At 45.3% G+C, this 20,043-nt stretch overlaps 1 protein-coding gene across 2 annotated transcripts in view; it reads left to right on the top strand.

Annotated features, from left to right (window-relative positions):
- The first annotated feature begins 6,833 nt into the window (after positions 1 to 6,833).
- Positions 6,834 to 20,043, top strand: part of RAP1GAP2 (RAP1 GTPase activating protein 2) — a 150,094-nt gene continuing 136,884 nt past the window's right edge. The window contains exons 1-2 of one of the 2 annotated variants that reach the window (XM_060756949.2): positions 6,834 to 6,948; positions 10,958 to 11,074. In XM_060756949.2, the coding sequence (XP_060612932.2) occupies positions 6,848 to 6,948; positions 10,958 to 11,074 (218 nt within the window). In that variant the 5' untranslated portion in view covers positions 6,834 to 6,847. Of the gene's footprint in view, positions 6,949 to 10,957; positions 11,075 to 17,654; positions 18,024 to 20,043 lie in introns of those variants that run through there. The other variant, XM_060756955.2, reaches the window with a different exon arrangement.

Raw genomic sequence — 20,043 nt, forward strand, 5'->3', positions numbered from 1 at the left:
ATTTTGTCATCTCTCTAGCTCTGGCTTCCACGCATGACCTGCAAAACCTCTGCTCTGCAGACGCATCCCATTAGCACAAATCAATATTCGCCCCATGCCGGCTTCGATGGTGCCTATTCTTAGCCCTGCCAATTCTCTCTGTGCATTTCGCCCCTCCTTCCCCGCTTTCCTATGGCTGTGACTTTCATCTCACACCCGAAAACAGCACATTTGGAAATGAATGGGAGGCGAGAGCTGCTGAAGGGTGTATCACTTTTGCCATGCTTTCTGCAACTCTTCATTGATTTCCTATTGGCGTATATATACACACATGCACTATGTTAAATCCCCAAACCGCCCAGTGAGACATTGCAGGGAGATCAAGGTCAGATGTTCGGGGACAGACAGCTGCTGCTCTAAATGAGGTCATTGCTCGGAAAGAAAAGGGAGCCGGCAGAAAGAGAGCATGCATTGCCATCCCTCCGCCTCTACCATTAAGAGCAAATGGAGCCTGGGAGATGGAAAGAGGAGCGCACTCTCTTGGTGGCAGATCCCAGCCAAAACTGGCATTCCTTCCAATCATAACAGGTGGACGAGACCCCAAAGGCCATCTAGACCAGCCATTCAGAAAGTCACAGTCCGAGCCCTCCCAACAGATCCTTAGCCAAACCCTCGATGTCCGAGTAGGATGGTCTTCCAAGGTCATCCTACTCGGCCCTATTTTTGATTTGCATCTTCTCCTGCAGTGAGGGCACTGGTTTCCAGGTAGAAGGTGGTCTCAGTCGGGGTTGGATTGACGCACCTTCCTCTTGGCACATTTCTCTTTTTCGCACTCTTCAAATTCTACAGCACTGCTGATCACAGCTGCCCTCCAACTGGAACACTCAAGGGCCAGGGCTGCCCAGTTCTCAGTGTCTATGCCAGAGTTTTTAAGGTTGGCTTTGAGCCCATCTTTCAATCTCTTTTCCTACCCACCAATATTCCATTTTCCGTTCTTGAGTTCGGAGTAGAGCAACTGCTTTGGGAGACGATTGTCGGGCATCCGGACAACGTGGCCGGTCTAGTGGAATTGATGGTGGAGGACTATCGCTTTAGTGCTGGTGGTCTTTGCTTCTTCCAGCACACTATTTGTCCGCTTGTCTTCCCAAGAGATTTGCAGGATTTTCTGGAGGCAGCGCTGATGGAATCGTTCCAGAGGTTGCATGTGACGTCTGTAGACAGTAATTATTAATAATAAAAATAAATAATAATTTTTTTAATTTGTATCCCGCTACCATCTCCCCAAGGGACTTGGTGCGGCTTACATGAGGCCAAGCCAGAGGTTGCATGTGACGTCTGTAGACAGTAATTAATAATAATAATAATAATAATAATAATAATAATAATTAATAATAATATTTTTTAAATTTGTATCCCGCTACCATCTCCCCAAGGGACTCGGTGCGGCTTACATGAGGCCAAGCCAGAGGTTGCATGTGACGTCTGTAGACAGTAATTAATAATAATAATAATTATTATTAATAATATTTTTTTTATTTGTATCCCGCTACCATCTCCCCAAGGTGCCCCTGGTGGCGCAGTGGGTTAAAGCACTGAGCTGCTGAGCTTGTTGATCGAAAGGTCGCAGGTTTGATTCCGGGGAGCGGCGTGAGCTTCCGCTGTCAGCCCTAGCTTCTGCCAACCTAGCAGTTCGAAAACATGAAAATGTGAGTAGATCAATAGGTACCGCTCCGGCGGGAAGGTAACGGCGCTCCATGCAGTCATGCCAGCCACATGACCTTGGAGGTGTCTACGGACAACGCTGGCTCTTCGGCTTAGAAATGGAGATGAGCACCACACCTCCAGAGTCAGACATGACTGGACTTAATGTCAGGGGACTACCTTTACCTTTACCTTACCATCTCCCCAAGGGACTCGGTGCGGCTTACATGAGGCCAAGCCAGAGGTTGCATGTGACGTCTGTAGACAGTAATTAATAATAATAATAATAATAATAATAATAATAATAATAATAATATTTTTTTTATTTGTACCCCGCTACCATCTCCCCAGGGACTCGGTGCAGCTTACATGAGGCCAAGCCACAACACATCAATAAAAAAGCAATAACAATAATCAATACAAAACAGTTAAAATAAACTCAAAACAGAAAATATACAATAAGCATAACAATAACAATATCAAAACATACAGCATTTAAAAACCTATGGCCCACGTCTCGCAAGCGTATAGCAGGGTTGGGAGGACAATCGCTTTATAAACAAGCACCTTGGTATCTCTACGGATGTCCCAGTCCTCAAACACTCTCTGCTTCATTTGGAAAAATGCTGCCCTCGCAGAGCTGAGGCGGTGTTGTATTTCAGGGTCAATGTTGACTTTTGTGGAGAGGTGGCTGCCAAGGGAGCGGAAATGGTCAACATTTTCTAATGTTACACCATTAAGCTGTATTTCTGGCATTGGAGAGAGATTGGCCAGTAACTGCTGGAAGAGCACTTTGGTTTTATCAATGTTAAGTGACAGGCTGAGCTTCTCGTATGCTTCTGTGAAGGTGTTTAGAGTGGTTCGTAGGTCTTCTTCTGAATGCGCACAGATGACGTTATCATCAGCATACTGGATTTCTATAACAGATGCTGTTGTAACCTTGGTTTTGGCTTTCAGTCTGCTAAGATTAAATAGCTTTCCATCTGTCCGATAGATGAAGCTTCCCATCAACAAGATGAAGTATCATAGTAATGAAGATGGAAAATAAGATTGGGGCAATAACACATCCCTGTTTGACACCTGATTCCACCTTAAATGGGTCACTTTGGGAGCCATTGCTGTCCAAGACTGTTGCCATCATGTAACCATGGAGGAAGAATTAGGACAGTGATAACAGAAATGTTTACCATGTTAAGAAGGAAGTCAACATAAGATCAACACCAATCAAGAACATCAACATCTGGCCAGGAAACTGAGATGGAGCCAGGATGGAAGACATCTATCATTCATTCACAACTTTGGGATGACACCAGCTGAAAATACTACATAAAAGAACCCTTCTCTCTCAGGAAGTGTGTGTCAGACCAACTGAACACCATTTCTGAACACCATTATGAACAGACTCTTCTTGTCAAGAAGCTGATCTTCCTCATATTGTCCCCAACCATAACATTATTTTCATTGCGACTTCACAACTGTCATTTTGCTACTGTTATGAATCGCCATGTAAATATCTGATACGTAGGATGTATTTTCAGTCACTGGATCACATTTGGCGCAAATACTTGATAGACCCAAATTTGAATACTGGTGGGGTTGGCTAGGGAGTTGATTTTGTCATTTGGGAGTTGTTGCTGAGAACTGGAAAGCTGTGGCCCTTGAGTGCTCCATCTGGAGGTCAGCTGTGACCAGCAGTGCTGTAGAATTAGAAGATGCGATGTATTCCACACTGGGCATGCGCATTCAGCAGTAGAGTAACAAAGCGTCAGGGCAGATGCCTTCACTGTGTCTGGTTGTGATCCCCAGGTTGTGCCAGTCAGATTTTGTATGATGTTAGCTCTAGCACCCACTTTTGCTTGATAGTCAGGCAGTGCTTCTTGTAAGACAGAGCATGGTCCAGAGTGCCTCCCAGGTATTTGGGTGTGCTGTAATGTTCCAGTGGGATTCCTTCTCAGGTCATCCCCAGAGCTCGAGATGCTTGAAAAGCACATGTCTGTATTTTAGATGGATTAGGAAACAGCTGGTTTTCTCCATAATAGGCAGTAAGAGCATCTAATAATAATAATAATAATAATAATAATAATAATCACCTAAAGCTTTGGAGAGTTTCAAAACTCCCTACTTGGGCAGTGATGGCATGATCGTCAGCATAGATGAAACTCTCTGTCCCTTCTGGCAGTGGCTGGTCATTTGTGTAAATGTTAGACATTGATGGAGCATGCACGTTCGTTCTTCTGTTTTCACCATCCGCTTCTCTGGCTCTGGAACTCACCAAAAAACCTCTTCCTGGCTTGAAAGTGTTATTTCCTGTTTAATTGTCCGGGACTTCCTTTGAAAGTCGGTTCTACTCCAGAAACTTCATTTTGGTGGCTGCCACAAACTATGTCGAATTGGTTGAGACGTTCATTGAAAAACTATTGCAGAATGTGCTATAGATGTCCCACCAAAACAAAGTTCAGTTTAATAAACTTTTTCCCTCAGTGGTGGAGTAAGTTAAACCGCTGAGCTGCTTAACTTGCTGACCGAAAGGTTGGCGGTTCGAATCCGGGGAGCGGGGTGAGCATCGTTACCTATTGATCTACTCACATTTGCATGTTTTCGAACTGTTAGGTTGGCAGAAGCTGGGCCTAACATTATACTCCATGACTTATTATTATTTAAAACATTTATATTCTGCCCTTCTCACCCCGAAGAGGACTCAGGGTGGAGCACAGCATATATACGGCAAACATTCAGTGCCGGGACAAGAATTCATATGAGCATACATAAACATTAAAAACATTCATCACAAAATTAAAATACACCGTTTAAAACCATCTGGGTCATCTGTGTCAAATCTAAATTAGCCTGGTAAAGTTTCCTTGCAGTCATGCTGGCCACATGACCTAGAAGGTGTCTATGGACAACGCCAGCTCTTTGGCTTAGAAATGGAGAGGAGCACCAACTCCAGAGTCAGACACGACTAGACTTAATGTCAAGGGGAAACCTTTACTTTTTCCATGTTTTTGTTTTTAAATGATAGAACCAATTAGGAAATGATGTTTATAACTCATAGTGTTACATAGTGTCATGGAATCCTAGACTTGGGAGGGAACATAAGGGATCATCCGGCCTGACCCAGTTCATCCTGCATGGCAGTGCAATCATGGAGGAATTTAAAAGGGTCTGGCCCTGAAGGAGAGACCCTGCGGACCCACCAAAGAGGGCTCGCTACAATGGTGAGTAAAGAGAAGCCCAATTTAAAAGGTTTTTCCTAAGTTCCCAAAAGAAATCTCACCAAAGTTGAAGGAAGTGCCACCAAGATGATTTTATTGCGATTCAGCTGAAAAGGATGCAAAGAAGCAATATTTTGCCAAGCTAAGCATACAGTGTACAAAAATAAAGGCCTTTTTATACATAAAACAGAGCTGCCAGGTTTGAACCTCCCATTCCCTGCCTCTCTGCCGGCTGGCGCTCTACAGCTGGGAGGAGGCTTGGTCTCTTCTTGAGCGCCTGGGCCAATCACTGGGCTTCTGCCGCCTCTGCGTCTCGACGAATCAGGAGAGAGGGAGGCGGGACAAGGGGAAACAATGCATTCTTGAGTGAACTATGAAGATTAGGAAATATCCAAGTGACCAGCGAGTCCTAAGAGCCTGCGAGCCAGTCTGGCTATTGTCACTGAGTGGTTGCAATAAACATTGACTGCATAGGGAAACTGATGAGGAAACACAACATACAAACCACTTACAGACCCACCAAGAAAGTCCAACAAATGCTACGTTCAGCAAAGGACAAGAGGGATCCTCTCACCTCTGCAGGAGTCTACCGTGTACCATGTGCAGCTGTGGACAAGTCTACATAGGGACCACCAAACACAGCACCCAGACACGCATCAAGGAACATGAAAGGCACTGCAAACTACTCCAACCAGAGAAATCAACCATAGCAGAGCACCTGATGAACCAACCTGGACACAGCATATTATTTGAGAACACAGAAGTGCTGGACCACTCTCACAACCACCATGTCAGACTACACAGAGAAGCCATTGAAATCCACAAGCATGTGGACAATTTCAACAGAAAGGAAGAAACCATGAAAATGAACAAAATCTGGCTACCAGTATTAAAAAACTCAAAAATTACAACAGCAAAACAACAGAGGGGAAACAAACAGGCACATAAAATCACTCTCAACAAAAGATCCCCCCCCAGGCACTTCCAAGCCTTTGAATGCTAATCAAGGTGATCAGCTGAAACATTCACAGCTAGCCCCAGCAAACAAAAGTCCTTTGTCTCACCCTGGTCATTCCACAGATATATAAACCCATTTTTCCTACTTCCAACAGACCTCACTACCTCTGAGGATGCTTGCCATAGATGCAGGCGAAACGTCAGGAGAAATATTGCCTCCAGAACATGGCCATATAGCCTGGAAAAACCTACAACAACCCAGTGATTCCGGCCATGAAAGCCTTCGACAATACAATAAACATTGATGTTTGGCGATCCTGCCATAATCTGGATTTTTCCAGTGCTGAGACATAGGAACAATGGGGGAACTTTGGTGGAAGTTTTGGTGAGAGAAAAGTTGAATGGGTGACAGATTAGGATGGGGTGTGGCTTTCCAAAGGCCTCCTCCATCCTATTGAGATATGATCAAAATTGCCAACTGACCGTTTCCTCTGGGGGGGCCAACTACGAGGCCTGAGGTCACGATCCTTTGTTATTGTCCATGAGTGTTTTTTTGATCTTGTATGTCATGTATAATGTGTTTTAATTGCTTGTTGATATTGTTGTGATAACTTGTATTATGTAAACCGCTTTGAGTCGCCATTTCGGCTGAGAAAAGCGGTATAGAAGTAAAGCAAATAAATAAAATAAAATAAATGCAAAAAATGTCTTCTTGTTGTTAGTGTCTTGGCAAATTGACCAAGGCTTAACCCTTATTATCCAGTCTGGTGTCCTTGTCCTTAGCAAAACTATAAGTTACTATCTTTTTGGGGGGGGGTCATGTTCGACTTCAGCAGGACTGAATGGCTTCCATCTCAACTCTGTTTTGTGTTGGAGGCCTTAAAAGCTCCAAGGCTTTTAAGGACCCGGCTCCATCTCAATGCACCAAGGGATGTGCAGCTGCTTTGGCTGCGGAAGGGCTGAGCAGCACTGGAAGCAGCAGCATCACTCCCTGGATGAAAGGCAGAGTATCCTTGGACCGGCTGAGAGGCAGCGGGCTGAGCAGAATGGCCTCTAAGAAGAACCCCGGAGAAAGGAAATGGGAATTGGTGCGATGGTGAGTGAGGCCAGGGAGTGGGGAGAAAGCAACGTGGGAAGGGAAGGCTGGGTCGGGAAGATGAGGAGCCACCTTGCTGCATTGGATGTGTGCAGCATCCCTAACTCCAAAGAAATGGCCATCTCAGCTGAAAGAGTGAGCAGTCCTGTCTGGAAGGCACTGATCATTCAATCCTAGAGTTGGGAGAGTCCTCAAGGATCCCTTTTGCCATGCAAGAAAATACAAGCCAAACCTTCCCGACAGATGGCCATCCTGCTTCTGTTGAAAAATCCCTGGAGAATGAGACTGGCTGCATGCCAGAATCACATTGTTGTAGTTTTACAAGGCCATTCTTCTCCTCTGCCAAATAGTGTTGCTGCTTTACCAAACTACAGCTCCCAGGATTCCATAGCATTGAGCCAAAGCAGTTAAAGTGACGCCAACTTGCATGAATTTTAGATGCACCCAGAACCATCCCAGAACAAAGAACATCTTTTAAAACAGTGTTTCTCAACTTGAGGGTTAGGACCTTTTGCACTACAAATATGTGCAGTGTGCATAGGAATTAAGTCATTTTTTTTCCAAACAATTTGAGGGACGGTGAACTGGCCCTCTGTTTAAAAACTTTGAGGACCCTGGTTTGAGTCCACAGTGCTCTCTGGATCTAGGTGAACTACAATTCCCAAACTGAAAGTCAATGCCCACGAAACCCTTCTAGTATTTTCTGTTGGTCATGGGAGTTCCGTGTGCCAAGTTTGATTCAGTTCCATTGTCGGTGGAGTTCAGAATGCTCTTTGATTGTAGGTGAACTATAAATCCCAGCAACTACAACTCCCAAATGTCAAGATCTATTTCCCCCAAACTCCACCTCCTTTGGGCATATTGAGTATTCATGCCAAGTTTAGTCAAGATGTATCATTGTTTGAGTCCACAGTGCTCTCTGGATGGAAGTAAACTACAACTCCAAAACTCAAGATCAATGCCCACCAAACTCTTCCAGTATTTTCTGTTGGTCGTGGGAGTTCTGTGTGCCAAGTTTGGTTAGATTCCATCGTTGGTGGAATTCAGAATGCTCTTTGATTTAACTAATTTATGAGGCCATAAAAATCTCCAGCAAGTATGCAAAGAATGAGGAAGTACTTCACCCAAATGACAAAATCAATCCCCTCCAACCCCACCAGCATTCAAATTTGGGCGTTTCGATTATTTGTGCCAAATTTGGTCCAGTGAATGAAAATACACCCTGCGTATCAGATATTTACATTATGATTCACAACTGTAGCAAAATGACAGTTATGAAGTTGCAACGAAAATAATTTTATGGTTGGGGATCATGCCAACATGAGAAACTGTACTAAGGGATCATGGGCATTTCAGAGGTAGAGAAATGCTGTTTTAAAAGCCCCTGAAGAGATTGGACTCTAAATCCCATCATCCTCAAGTGGAATCAGTGTCATGGGAAATGTAGTCCAGCCCAGCTCCAAGGCAGTGACATAAATATCTATTAGCTTTCGGATGCTCATTTGGTGCCCTCTGCTGGCACAATGTATGAAGCATTAGAGTTGAATTGAAGGAGGCTCAAGGGGAAAAATACCTTTGTCCTAAATGTTCAAAGAGCCACATAAGGTGACAGAAGGATTCCCTAGCATGAGCCATGGCAGTTAAAGTGGTATCAAACTGCATTAATTCTACTGTGTAGATAAGCCTCCTGTTAGAGATTTGGAAGGGGGACGTTGAGGACGGAAGACGGGGAGCTCTCTCCTACGGATGTAATTTGTCATGAATGTAGTTCCCACTGGGAGGAAGAAATAATCCATTCAATCACTTCACCACTGTGAGAACGTCTTCAGAAACCTTGCAGTTGTCAAAAAGACACTCTCACAGCAGGGAGAAAATTGGGAAGTAAATTAATTATATCTCTCTTCTCTCATGTTCCCTTTTGTCCTCTCAACATGGGAACAGTGGACAAGGATCCTAGGAAAGAGATAGTCAAGGATCTCATGTCTTAATGGCCAGATGGGCCATGATAGGGTCATCTTCTGGGACCCTATCACCCAAAACACCCAAATTTGAATGCTGTTGGGGTTGGGAGGGATTGATTTTGTCATTTGAGAGTTGTAGTTGCTGGGATTTATAGTTCACCTACAACCAAAGAGCATTCTCAACTCCACCAACAATGGAATTGAACCACACCTGGCACACAAAACTCCGATGACCAACAGAAAATACTGGAAGGGTTTGGTGGGCACTGACCTTGAGTTTTGGAGTTGTAGTTCACCTACATCCAGAGAGCACTGTGGACTCAAACACAGTACCAAACTTGGCACGAATACTCAGTATGCCCAAATGTGAACACGGGTAGAGTTTGGGGAAAACAGACCTTAACTATTATATTATATTATATTATATTATATTATATTATACACACACAAACACACACACACACACCTGAACAGAACCATGTTGCCTTTTGTGCACCGCTTCTCATTGATTTATTGTTTAGATCTATTAGGCAAGTGACCAAACGGAGTCCCTGGCTGTTGGCCAATTTGCAGAACCAAATAAGACATAATGCAGTGAAAATACACCGTATAGATTTTATGAAAAGCAACATGAAGACATTCCAATAGCTTTAGTTGCTATAGATCAGTGGTTCTCAATCTTTTTTTGACCAGGAACCTCTTGACCAGGAACTTCTTGACCAGGGGCCACTTTGATGAGGGACCACTTTGACCAGGGACTACTTGACCATGGACCACTTTGACCAGGGGCCAGTGGTTCTCAATTTTTTTGACCAGGAACCTCTTGACCAGGGACCACTTTGACCAGGGGCCACTTTGATGAGGGACCACTTTGATCAGGGACTACTTGACCATGGACCACCTTGACCAGGGGCCACTTTAATGAGGGACCACTTTGACCAGGGGCCAGTGGTTCTCAATTTTTTTGACCAGGAACCTCTTGACCAGGGACCACTTTGACCAGGGGCCACTTTGATGAGGGACCACTTTGATCAGGGACTACTTGACCATGGACCACCTTGACCAGGGGCCACTTTAATGAGGGACCACTTTGACCAGGGGCCAGTGGTTCTCAATTTTTTTGACCAGGAACCTCTTGACCAGGGACCACTTTGACCAGGGGCCACTTTGATGAGGGACCACTTTGATCAGGGACTACTTGACCATGGACCACCTTGACCAGGGGCCACTTTAATGAGGGACCACTTTGACCAGGGGCCAGTGGTTCTCAATTTTTTTGACCAGGAACCTCTTGACCAGGGACCACTTTGACCAGGGGCCACTTTGATGAGGGACCACTTTGATCAGGGACTACTTGACCATGGACCACCTTGACCAGGGGCCACTTTAATGAGGGACCACTTTGACCAGGGGCCAGTGGTTCTCAATTTTTTTGACCAGGAACCTCTTGACCAGGGACCACTTTGACCAGGGGCCACTTTGATGAGGGACCACTTTGATCAGGGACTACTTGACCATGGACCACCTTGACCAGGGGCCACTTTAATGAGGGACCATTTTGACCAGGGACCTCTTGACCAGAGACCACTTTAATCAGGGACCACTGTGACCAGGGACCACTTTGATTAAGGGCCACTTGACCATGGACCACTTTGACCAGGGACCACTCTCCAATGTTAGTACCAAAAGGGTTACAAACCAGTTTTAGGTTAACTTTAGATTCGGTTTGGGTATTTGGAGTGCTGATTCAGAAAATTGCATTAGATAGACCACATCAGCTCTGGTTTCTGATACAGAACATATACCATCCAGTAGTCGCCATCTGCTCGCCCACAGAAAACCATATTTAATAAGCCTTGGCCCTATAAGAGTGTTTTGCAAGACCAGTCGCTCTCATTGCAACAGTGTTGTAATGGTGAGGCCGCTGACCATATTTTAGTTCTTGCGGACCACTGGTGGTCCATGGACCACAGGTTGGGAACTACTTCTATAGATCCTTAGAAACCTTGTTCTTGTTTACATGTTGGGTGAGTCTCCCTGTTTTCCAGGTATGTGAGGGAAGGACGGTTTCGGATTGAGGAGAGGACCCTGACAGCGTTCCAGTGGCTCTACTCCCCACACCAACACCATATTGTTAGCCGAGCTGACCTGGAAGTCCCAAACAGGTAAACCAAACCAATGTTGTGCGGCTGTGAATTGGAGGGATGGGACTCTGAAATGGAGAGGCTGCAATGTTCTGGGAATTTGAGGAGGAAAAACATTTCCATCCAAGGTTAGTAGTCCAGGAAGGAATTGTGTCTGGTTCTGGATGCCGCTCTTGAAGAAGGTTTCCCTCCAAGGTTGAAAGAAGTCCATGGTTTCTATCCAATGTTGCTGTCAGTTTAGGAATGGCCAGTTCTGGATGCCACACTTTCATTCCAAGGTTAGTGCAGTCTATGGATTACATCCAATGTTGCTGTTGGCTCAGGGATGGCCAGTTCTGGATGCCGCATTTCCTTCCAAGGTTGCTTGTAGTTCATGGTTTCCATCCAATGTTGCTGTCAGCTCATAGATGACCAGTTCTGGATGCCACACATTCCATCCAAGGTTGCATGTAGTCCATGAGTTATATTCAAGGTTGTCAGTAGTCCAGGAACAAGCTGCATTCAGTTCTGGATGTCAAACTTGAAGAAACTTTTCCTCCAAGGTTGCTAGTAATCCATGATTTCCATCCAATGTTGCCGTCAGTTCAGAGATGGCCAGTTCTGAATACCACACTTGCTATCCAAAGTTGCCTGTAGTCTATGGCTTCCATTCAATGTTGTAGTCAAGTCATGGACTGTGTCTGGTTCTGGATTCCACACTTTCTATCCAAGATTGTCAGTCATCCAGGAATGAGCTGCATTCAGATCTGGATGCCAAACTTGAAGAAACTTTCCATCCAACATTGCTAGTAGTTCATGGTTTCCATCCAAGGTTGCAGTCAGCTCAGGAATGGCCAGTTCTGGATGCCACACTTTCCCTCCAAGATTGCCTGTAGACCATGGTTTCCATCCAAGGTTGCTAGTAGTCCAACAGTATCAAATGTTGCTGTCAGCTCAGGGATGCCCAGTTCTGGATGCCACACTTCCCATCAAGGGTTGTCAATAGTCTAGGAATGAGCTCTGGATTCCAAACTTGAAGCAACTTTCCATCCAAGGTTGCTAGTAATCTATGATTTCCCTACAAAGTTGCCATTGCTCCATGGTTTTCATCGAAGGTTGCTGACAATCCACGGACGAGCTGTGATCAGTTCCTCATGCCACACTTGAAGAAGATTTCTATCCAAGGTTGCCAGTAGGCTCTGGTTTCTGTCCAAAGTTGCTAATAGTCCATGGTTTTCATTCAAGGTTGCCAGCTGTCCAGGAATGAGTTGCGTTCAGTTCTGGATGCCGCACTTCAAGAACTTTCCATCCAAGATTGCTTAGACTCCATGGTTTCCATCCAATGTTGCCTTCAACTCAGCAATGACCTGTGTCCAATTTTGGAGGCAGGGAAACAGTATGACATTTATTCATCTGTCTGTCTCCATTACAATTGGCCATGCTGGCTGAGGATGATGGGAGCTGGAGTCACATCAGATGTGATGATCCACAATTTGCTCTAAACTTGGAGCCTTCTGGACAAGAGATCATCATCGCTGGTGGGGTAGGTGAAGAAGTGACCCAATCTGGCTGCCGTTGGTTACAACTTTTTCTCGGAGAAGAAGCTGACGGCAAAGAAATCGATCCTCTCGCTAATGGAAATGGCTCGCTGACTTGGCTGAACTGCAAAGCTTTTAAAAGCAATTAAGTCCTCACGCTCTGTTTCCAAATTCCCTGAGTAAAAGTCGGCCTTTGGAGAGTAAGCATGGCTTGTTTTCTTTCAGCAGACAGGTGTAGCGTTATTATCACTCTGAAGTTATTTGCTGTATTGTGGGGGGATTCATTGCTACCAACATGAAAAAGATGGAAGGAAGGATGGAGGATGAGGGAAAAGGGAGAGGAGGAGGAGGAAGGAAAGAAGAGAGGAGAAAGGGAGAAGAGGGGAACTGAGAGTGTCTCAACTTGGGGGTCGGGACCCCTGCGGGGGTTGCAAAGGGGTTTGAGAGGGGTCGACAAAGAACATCAAAAAACACATGCCTGATGGTCTTAGGAACCCTTTTGGCAGAGAAGGCTGAAGATCTCTCCGCCTGTCCTTCTCTTCCTTTTGGGAAACAGATGGCAAATCCTCCTACCGAAAGCCCTCCTCTGCTGTCATTGGCTGGCCTCTCAGCTGGCCTCTCAGACAAGGGGAGGGCTGATCTGAGACTTCAGGCGGGGAGGGGAGAGCAGTTGTGCTTGACGTATGGCAGTGTTGTGTGCATGTGCAAGGGAGAGAGTACGAGGCTGGAGGGAGGCTTACACCAGCGTGTTCCTGCAAGGCATGGGGGTTCTATGCGGAAAGTTTCACCCAATTCTATCATTGTTGGGGTTCAGAATGCCCTTTGATTGTAGGTGAACTATAAATCCCAGCAACTACAACTCCCAAATGTCAAGGTCTATTTCCCCCAAACTCCACCTTCTTTGGGCATATTGAGTATTCATGCCAAGTTTGGTCCAGATGTATCATTGTTTGAGTCCACAGTGTTCTCTGGATGGAAGTAAACTACAACTCCAAAACTCAAGATCAATGCCCACCAAACCCTTCCAGTATTTTCTGTTGGTCATGGGAGTTCTGTGTGCCAAGTTTGGTTTGATTTCATTGTTGGTGGAATTCAGAATGCTCTTTGATTGTAGGTGAACTATAAATCCCAGCAACTACAACTCCCAAATGTCAAGATCTATTTCCCCCAAACTCCACCTGTGTTCTCCTTTGGGCATATTGAGTATTCATGTCAAGTTGGGTCCAGATGTATCATTGTTTGAGTCCACAGTGCTCTCTGGATGGAAGTAAAACTACAACTCCAAAACTCAAGGTCAATGTCCACCAAACCCTTCCAGTATTTTCTGTTGCCAAGTTTGGTTCAATTCCATTGTTGGTGGAATTCAGAATGCTCTTTGATTATAGGTGAACAATAAATCCCAGCAACTACAACTCCCAAATGACAAAATCAATCCCACCCTGACCCCACCAATATTCAAATTTGGGCGTATTAGGTATTTGTGCCAAATTTGGTCCAGTGCAGAAAATACATCCTGCATATCAGATATTTATATAACGATTCATAACAGTAGCAAAATTGCAGTTATGAAGTAGCAATGAAAATAATGTTATGCTTGTGGGTCATCACTACCTGAGTAACTGTATTAAGGGGTTGCGGCATTAGGAAGGTTGAGTAACACTGATCTACACTGTAAAATTGATTCAGTTTGGCATCACTTTAATTGCCATAACTCAATGCTATGGAATCCTGGGATGTGTTGTTTGGTGAGGCACTAGCACTTCTGGGCCGAGAAGGTGAAAGGCGTTGCAAAATTACAACTTTCAAGACTCTATACCATTGAACTGCCTTAATTCTGGAGTGTAGATGCAGCCTTGGATACTGATTTGCGTGTGCTCTTCTCCCTCATGTACATGTTTTGTACCCGCTGCAAAATGGTACAAATATCGAAAGAAACTGTATTCTGCTCGGCGTATTGATTCAGGAAGTGCAAATCTGATGAGTTTCCATCCCAAGGCTCCAATTGCTGTTCCATTTGAGGACAACATTACAGACAGACGTCGGCGGAGATAATTTTACCGGCGCAGAGATATAGAGCTCTTTGTCGCGTTGCCAACTTATTCCTTTTTCTACATGGCCTCCTTTTGGGGGGAGAAAAAAAAGCACGTGGGAAATGTTCCAGAAACAACCGCAACTAAGTGGCTGACAAATTCTTTTGGGATCGCCATCATTTGGAGAGGTGAAAAGAGGAGAGAAGGAAGGAGAAAAGAAGGGGGAGGAAGGGAAAGGATCTCGGAAAGTAACGAGAGCTTAAACCGCTTTTGTCCTCCAATCTGGCCCCTTTCAGATGTTCTGGACTCTGATTCTCGGCATCATCAGTCATCGCAAAATGGGAAGGAGTATTTTGAATGGCTGTCAGAATGAATAGAATGGCTTATACTTTCCTGCATGCTCTGTATCTGACATCCTTTCAGGTCTGAAAGTAATAAACCTCTGTTCCTGATGCCTTGGAGTCCTTTCCAACTGTATGTCACCTTGAACCATGGCGTAGTCTCCTCCTCTGCAAGTTTGGAAAGAAAGGCTGGGTGGCTATCTGTTGGGAGGGCTTTGATGGTGCCCCCCTTCATGGCTATTGGGGTCTCTTTCAACTAGGATCCCATGGTTTCTATGAACACTAGGAGTGCCATAAGTGTGTCTTCCTGAATTGTCTATTCCAACTATTGCCACCGCATTACATCGTTGGCTCGTGTTTAACTCATAGACAGCATGTTAAACATGAGCCAAGAATGTGAAGCAGCGGCAAAAAAAGCCAATGGGATTTGGCAGAGAAGAAGAATGGGCTTGTAAAACCACAACAATGGGATTTTGGCCTGCATCAATAGGAGTCTAGTGTCTAGATCCAGGGAAGTCATGCTCCCCATGCTCTATTCTGCCTTGTTAGACCACACTTGGAATATTGTGTCCAATTCTGGGCACCACAATTGAAGACAGATGTTGACAAGCTGGAAAATGTCCAGAGGAGGGTGACTAAAATGATTAAGGGTCTGGAGAACAAGCCCTATGAGGAGCGGCTTAAAGAGCTGGGCATGTTTAGCCTGAAGAAGAGAAGGCTGAGAGGAGACATGATAGCCAGGTATAAATATGTGAGAGGAAGTCATAGGGAGGAGGGAGCGAACTTGTTTTCTGCTGCCCTGGAGACTAGGACGCAATGGAACAACGGTTTCAAACTACAAGAAAGGAGATTCCACCTGAACATTAGGAAGAACTTCCTGACTGTGAGAGCTGTTCAGTAGTGGAACTCTCTGCCTTGGAGTGTGGTGGAGGCACCTTCTTTGGAGGCTTTTAAACAGAGGCTGGATGGCCATCTGTCAGGAGTGATTTGAATGCAATTTTCCTGCTTCTTGGCAGGGGGTTGGACTGGATGACCCATGAGGTCTCTTCCAACTCTATGATTCTATGGTTTCTGTGAACACCCAGGAGTGCCTTAAGTGTGTCTTCCTGCACTGTCTCTTCCAACTATGCCTCCCATAGATGCAGGCGAAACATCAGGAGAGAATGCTTCGGGAACATGGCCATACAGCCTGAAAAACATACAACAACCCACAAATAAATAGTTATTCCTATGAGTGTGACACAGTGGGTTAAACTGCTGAGCTGCTAAACTTGCTGATTGGAAGGTCAGCAGTTCAAATACAGGGCGTGGGGTGAGCTCCCACTATTAGCCTCAGCTTCTGCCAACCTAGCATTTCAAAAATGTACAAATGTGAGTAGACCAATTGGTAGGAAGGTAACGGTACTCCATACAGTCATGCCGGCTACATGACCTAGGAGGCGTCTACAGACAAGGCTGGTTCTTTGGCTTAGAAATTGAGATGAGCATCACACCCCAGAGTTGGATACAACTAGACTTAATGTCAAGGGGAAACCTTTGCTTTTACCTATACCTACTTTTACCTTTACTTTTACCTTTATCTTTACCTTTACCTTAACTTTTAGTGTGCTGGAAGAAGTAAAGACCATCAGCATTAAAGCGATGGTCCTCCGCCATCAACTCCGCTGGGCCGGTCACATTGTCCAGATGCCTGACCATCATCTCCAAAAGCAGTTGCTCTACTCCGAACTCTAGAATGGAAAACAGAATGTTGGTGGGCAGGAAAAGAGATTGAAAGATGGGCTCAAAGCCAACCGCCATCAACTCCACTGGACCAACCACGTTGTCCAGATGCCTGACCACCGTCTCCAAAAGCAGTTGCTCTACTCCGAACTCAAGAACGGAAAACAGAATATTGGAGGACAAGAAAAGAGATTGAAAGATGGGCTCAGAGCCAACCGCCATCAACTCCACTGGACCAACCACGTTGTCCAGATGCCTGACCACCGTCTCCAAAGGCAGTTGATCTACTCCGAACTCAAGAATGGAAAACAGAATGTTAGAGGACAAGAAAAGAGATTGAAAGATGGGCTCAAAGCCAACTGCCATCAACTCCACTAGACCAACCACGTTGTCCAGAAGCCTGACCACTGTCTCCCAAAGCAGTTGCTCTACTCCGAACTCAAGAACGGAAAACAGAACGTTGGAGGACAAGAAAAGAGATTGAAAGATGGGCTCAAACCCAACCTTAAAAACTCTGGCATAGACACCGAGAACTGGGAAGCCCTGGCCCTTGAGCGCTCCAGCTGGAGGTCAGCTGTGACCAGCAGTGCTGTAGAATTTGAAGAGGCACGAATGTAGGGCGGAAGAGAGAAACGTGCCAAGAGGAAGGTGCGTCAAGCCAACCCCAACCGAGTCTGCCTTCCATTTGAAAAGATGCAGATCAAGAATAGGGTTCCACAGTCACCTACGGACCCACCAGTACATTGATCTTGGAAGTCTATCCTACTTGGACAACGAGGGATCACCTAAGTAAGTAATGAGTATGTCCTCCTGCCTGGCAGAAAGGGGTTGGGCTGGATGGCCCTTGGGGTCCCATCCAACACTACGATTCTACAATTTTGCACCCCAATCAGCAGTGCAAAGGTGACAGTTGTTGGGTGCGACGTATTAGGAAAGTGTAGCAACAAAGCCCCGCTCCTCAAGGGGGGCTTCTCTTCCCGCCGCCTGCCTTGTCTTTGTCTCTCTTCTGCGTACTGCGGCCAGAGTGGCACCGAAAGCCTTCTTCTTTGTGTTCCTGGCGAAGGTTGGGCTGCGATGCACAGCGGATGAGTCAAGCATCACTAAGCCCTCTTGCGGTCATGAGCATCCTTGGTCTCTTGCCAAGAGAGTACCGAGCGTTCAAGCCAGCAGGTTAGCCAAAGCAGGCGCACGGTCGGCCACTCCACATCAACAATGCGATAGAGAGCAGCCCTTGCATACTAAGGGGAGACACACGAAGCGGCTGGCCAAAGCAACTGACTGCCTTCCCTTTGCGCCTTCGCCTGCATGCGGACAGCGGGCATCAATATTGCATCAAGTCGAGCGGGAGGCAACGTTTAAGGTAAGAGCCCATCCTGCGCTCAATGGTCAAATGCCATGTGGCCGGAGACGGGAAGATTGGTGCCCTAGTTTTGGAAAGAGGAAAATGCTCTCTCGTGTGTGTGTGTGTGTGCCTTTGGGTCTGCATGCGCATCCAAGGGTAAACAAGGGACCTTGTTGTCTGGTGTGGCTTTTGCACAAAGAAAATCTGTTCCATTTTCAGATTGTCAACGCTGGCATCTCTTAGCCGTGGATAGCAAGGTTGTATTATCTGTAGATATATAACAAAAGCATGTTTTTTTCCTTTTGTTATTTACATGCGGCGCATCAGCGTTTGAGGCAATCGAACGGTTTGACTTGGGAAAGGTTCTTGTTTTGATACCCAAAGAGGTGCGTCTACACCACTGTTTCTCAACCTTCCTAATGCTGTGACCTTTTAATACAGTTCCTTATGTTGTGGTGACCCACAACCATAACATTATTTTCGTTGCGACTTCACTGTAATTTTGCTATTGTTACGAATCGTCATGTCAATATCTGATATGCAGGATGTATTTTCATTCACTGGACCAAATTTGGCACAAATACCCAATACGCCCACATTGGTGGAGTTGGGCGGATTGATTTTGTCACTTGGGAATTGTAGTTGCTGGGATTTATAGTTCACTTACAATCAGAGCATTCTGAATCCACCAACAATGGAATTGAAGCAAACTTGGCACACAGAACTCCCATGATGAACAGAAAATATTGGAAGGGTTTGATGTGCATTGACCTTGAGTTTTGGAGTTGTAGTTCACCTTCATCCAGAGAGAACTGTGGACTCAAAGAATGATGGATTTGGACCAAACTTGGCATAAATACTCAATCCACAATATGCCCAAATGTGAACACTGGTGGAGTTTGGAGAAAATAGACATTGATGCTTGGGATTTCTAGTTCTCTTACAATCAACGAGCATGAATGTCATAAATAAATAAATATGTCATAACTAAATATGTCATAAATAAATAAATAAATGAGCATTCTGAACCCCACCAATGATAGAATTGGGCCAAACTTCCCACTCAGAACCCCCATGGACAACAGAAAATGTTGTGTTTTTTGATGGTCTTTGGCGACCCCTCTGAGACCCCCTTTCCACCCCCCCAGCTGTCCCTCTGGTTGAGAAACACTGTTATAGAATGAAAACGGTTTGGCTCCACTTTCACTGCCATGGCTCAAAGTGATGGAATGCTGAGATACATAGTTTGACAAGGTCTTTCTCCTTCTCTGTTCAACAATACAAGTGCCTCACCAAGCTACAACTCCCAGGATTCCGTAGCATTCAGCAACGATAGTTAAAATGGTATCAAACTGCATTAATTTGACAATGTGGATGCACTCAAGGATGCAAAAAGGGTAGCCTGTAGATTTGTTAACTTGTTTCTTGTTACTCCAGCATTTCTCAATATGGAGGTCAGGATCTCTGAGGGGGGGGGGGGTTGTGAGGGGGTGACACAGGGGTCGCCAAAGACCATCAAAAAGCACAGCTATATTCTGTTGGCCATAGGGGTTCTGTGTGGGAATTTTGGCCCAATTCTATCATTGATTGGGTTCAGAATTACTTTTGATTGAAGGTGAACTACACATCCCAACAAGCACAACTCCCAAATGTCAATGTCTAATTTCCCCAAACTCCACCCATGTTCACATTTGGGCATATTGTGGATTCGTGCCAAGTTTGGTCCAGAGATCCATCATTCTTTGAGTCCACAGTGCTCTCTGGATGTAGGTGAACTACAACTCCTCCAAATCAAGGTGAATTTTCCCCAAAGACCTCAAGTATTCATGCCAAGTTTGGTCTAGATGGATCATTGTTTGAGTCCACAGTGCTCTCTGGAGGGAAGTAAACTACAACTCCAAAACTCAAGGTCAATGCCCACCAAACCCTTCCAGTATTTTCTGTTGATCGTGGAGTTATGTGTGCCAAGTTTGGATCAATTCCATTGTTGGTGGAGTTCAGAATGCTCTTTGATTGCAGGTAAACTATAAATCCCAGC

Source organism: Anolis sagrei, chromosome 11 (assembly GCF_037176765.1).
Source record: "Anolis sagrei isolate rAnoSag1 chromosome 11, rAnoSag1.mat, whole genome shotgun sequence".
Taxonomy (NCBI): Eukaryota; Metazoa; Chordata; class Lepidosauria; order Squamata; family Dactyloidae; genus Anolis; species Anolis sagrei.